The 3,188-nt window shown below is 52.6% G+C and overlaps 1 protein-coding gene across 1 annotated transcript in view; it reads left to right on the top strand.

Moving 5' to 3' along the window:
- The window catches only part of NFKBIB (nuclear factor of kappa light polypeptide gene enhancer in B-cells inhibitor, beta), a 12,166-nt gene extending 9,385 nt beyond the window's left edge, over positions 1-2,781 (top strand). The window contains exon 6 of the mRNA XM_015425020.1: positions 1,653-2,781. Coding sequence (XP_015280506.1) covers positions 1,653-1,691 — 39 coding nt within the window. The 3' untranslated portion in view covers positions 1,692-2,781. The remainder of the gene's footprint in view (positions 1-1,652) is intronic.
- Positions 2,782-3,188: the final 407 nt, after the last annotated feature.

The raw sequence follows: 3,188 nt of genomic DNA on the forward strand, positions 1-3,188 counted from the left end.
CTCACAACTTTAATGCCAGTAGCTACTTCGTGAGCTACTGGCATTAAAGTTGTGAGCAGGTGATTTGGCTACTGTGTAAATTAGTCTGCTCTGGAGCCCTCCTTCCTGAGCTGAGACAACAATGTGTGAGCAGGAGGCTAAAAAACTGTGAGCTAGCTCACACTAACTCAGCTTAGAGGGAACACTAGTCTCAGTACGTCGAAAGTATTCCTAAATTTAAAAAGTTCCAAAATGCATTTTAGAAACAAAAATCTTGCAGAACAATTGTTAAAGATACAATTATATAAATTTCAGCAATAAAATACTAATTTCCCATCCTGGAAAACAAGGGACCAAAGCTCTCAGAATTACTAGTGTTAGATTGTTCCAGATCACTGTATTTGCATGTACTCGTCACAGAAGGGAAGGTACTGGAAATCTTATTGACTACTGGAAATCTTATTCAGGGTGCCCACCCCCGGTTGTTCTAGGACATCACCGGGTATTGGCTACAGACAACTTTTCCTAACCAAGAAAGCTAGAAACTTGAACTTTAAGAAAAAATTTAAATGAAAACTGAGGCTTCTAGGACCCAGCGTCTATTCAGTGCAACAGCTACCGGGATGACTTTGTATTTGGGAAAATGTTTACCTCTGGCAGTTTGGTGTAGTGGTTAAGAACGGTGGACTCTAATCTGGAGAACCGGGTTTGATTCTCCACTCCTCCACAGGCAGCCAGCTTGGGTGACTTTGGGTCAGTCACAAGCTCTCTCAGAGCTCTCTCAGCCCCACCTACCTCACAGGGTATCTGCTGTGGGGAGAGGAAGGGAAGGAGATTGGAAGCCACTCTGAGATTCTGAGTGAGGGGCAGGGTATAAGTCCAGTCTCTTCTTCTTCGTTGCTTATTGCTGATGATCAGCCTCAAGAGCTGAGCGAGCAGTTAGGGGTGGAGGCAGCAGTGGAAATAGCACAACGGCACGATTTCAGGGGCCCCCACTTCCAAGTACCCCAGCCATATCCAAAACCTGAAGCCGTTTTTGGGGAGAGGCCATGCCTCAGTGGCAGAGCCTCTGCTTGGCATGCAAAAAGTCCCAGGTTCAATCCCCCACATTTCCAGTTAAAAGGACAAGACAGGAGGTGACGTGAAAGACCTCAGCCTGAGACCCTGGAGAGTCATGAAGTGGGGCTGTAGCTCAGTGGTAGAGCATCTGCTTGGCAGGCAGAAGGTCCCAGGTTCAATCCCCGGCACCTCCAGTTAAAAGGACCGGGCAGGAAGTGATGGGAAAAGACCTCTGCCTGAGACCCTGGAGAGCCATGAAGTGGGGATGTAGCTCAGTGGTAGAGCCTCTGCTTGGCATGGAGAAGGTGCCAGATTCAGTCCCCGGTATCTCCAGTTAGAAAGGACCAGGCAGGAGGTGATGTGAAAGACTTCAGCCTGAGACCCTGGAGAGCCATGAAGTGGCTTAGTGGCAGAGCATCTGCTTGGCAGGCAGAAGGTCCCAGGTTCAATCCCTGGCATCTCCAGTTAAGAGGAACAGGCAGTAGGTGACAGGAAAGACCTCCGCCTGAGACCCTGGAGAGCTGCTGCCAGTCCAAGCAGACAATACCGACCTTGCTGGAGTCCCAGGGGTCTGATTCAGGATAAGGCAGCTTCCCATGTGTTCCCTTCCCCAGGAAGAGTACGATGACATCGTCATCAACAGCGGGCATTAGATGGCCAGGAGGGAGAGAGGATCTTCGTCACCCGGGACACGACCCATTCCACAACGCGACATTCACCCCGTGACAGCCGGCTGTGATTTCCGTAGCAACTGTTTCTTCACTGTGAGCTCGACATGACTTATTTATAGGGGGGGCGGGGGGCAGCTGTGTCGTCCGCCGGGGGGCGGTTTTCTGGGCCCCCCCCCCCGTCCCGACTGGATTGCTTCCCCTCTCTCATTTTTTTGTTCCTGTAGTTTTAAAAGGCTTTCTGTTTGTCGCCGTCTGAAATAATTAAAGAAAATGTCGGGGTGGGGTGGGGTTGGGGAGCAACTGCCACTGCCTTTGAGTTTCTGTTTCCTCCCCCACCCACACACCTCCCCCTTCCTACCGGCTTGAGGAAGAAGAATCCAAGCTCCGTCTCGCCCCCGCTGTGACCACGGCGGAAACCAGAAGCGGGAGCTGGTTCCGAGCCCAGAGTCCGGATTTTTGGGCACCGCCTTGGCTTTAGGCTTAAGAGGCTCCGTTTCTAGTTTGCGGCCCAGTGATACGTTCAACCCCAGCCTCAGCCCCCCAAGCAACGCCTCTCGCAGTATGGATGCTGTGGGGGTCAAAACGTCTCCCCGCTTTCCCCAGTGAAAAAGCCAACAAAGGAGGCTGTTCTGACCACCCACCGTGTGAATCACGTCTTTCCTGGGCTGACGCTTTCGAGGCTTGCTAGAATCTCCCCCTTTCAAGGCTGGGCCGGGAACCCGAGAGCTCAGAGTGGTGGTGGTGGTGGTGGTGGGCAGATGGAGATCTGGGGCTCACCCCTGCTCGGCACGACGAATGCCCCCGAACAGGGCAGGGGAGTTTGCCTTCTCCACGGCCAAATCAGGAGCGGCCATTCGCGATACCTTTTTTCTCCCTCCCTCAAAGTGAATCCCTGTTGTCCCTTGCGTGCTCAAGCGCGATTATTTTGATGGAGGCATCGTTGAACCGGGGGGTGGGGGTTTGACACCCGCTGTGTGGATGCACGAATCCCTGACCCTCTTGACACTTTCTGGGTCCAGCCTCAAGTCACCTTCCGAGCTCCTGCTGTACACTCCCTTCCAATTCACGCTAATACCCTGGTCCCTTTCATATGGATATTGTAGTTCCTTCCTGTTCCTCTTTGGCCACGTTCCCATGGGGGCGGAGTCTGCCTTTGGTCGCCTAACAGCTGCAAGATACGTTCCTCACGTATTCCACGGTGACCTACAAGGGCCCTTCTGTGGGGTACTTCATGTAACAGGGAGACTGGTTCGAGCGAGGGCTCATCCCTGCTCGATGGAACGAGCACATTCTTTAGTTGCCAGGCAACCAAAGTGGCCATGAGAGCTAAGACCCAGGACTCGAGCACCATGCGAGCTCAGTGCCCATTTGCAGTCCTTTGGGTGCCATACTGGATTTGGGGACAGGACTTCCATTTCCTTCGAACCACAGAGGGCAACGGGCATCAAATAGGTGCTGTTTCCCCTTCTGTTTCTTCTC

Source organism: Gekko japonicus, unplaced genomic scaffold (genome assembly GCF_001447785.1).
Source record: "Gekko japonicus isolate JY-2015 unplaced genomic scaffold, Gekko_japonicus_V1.1 scaffold2296, whole genome shotgun sequence".
Lineage (NCBI taxonomy): Eukaryota > Metazoa > Chordata > Lepidosauria > Squamata > Gekkonidae > Gekko > Gekko japonicus.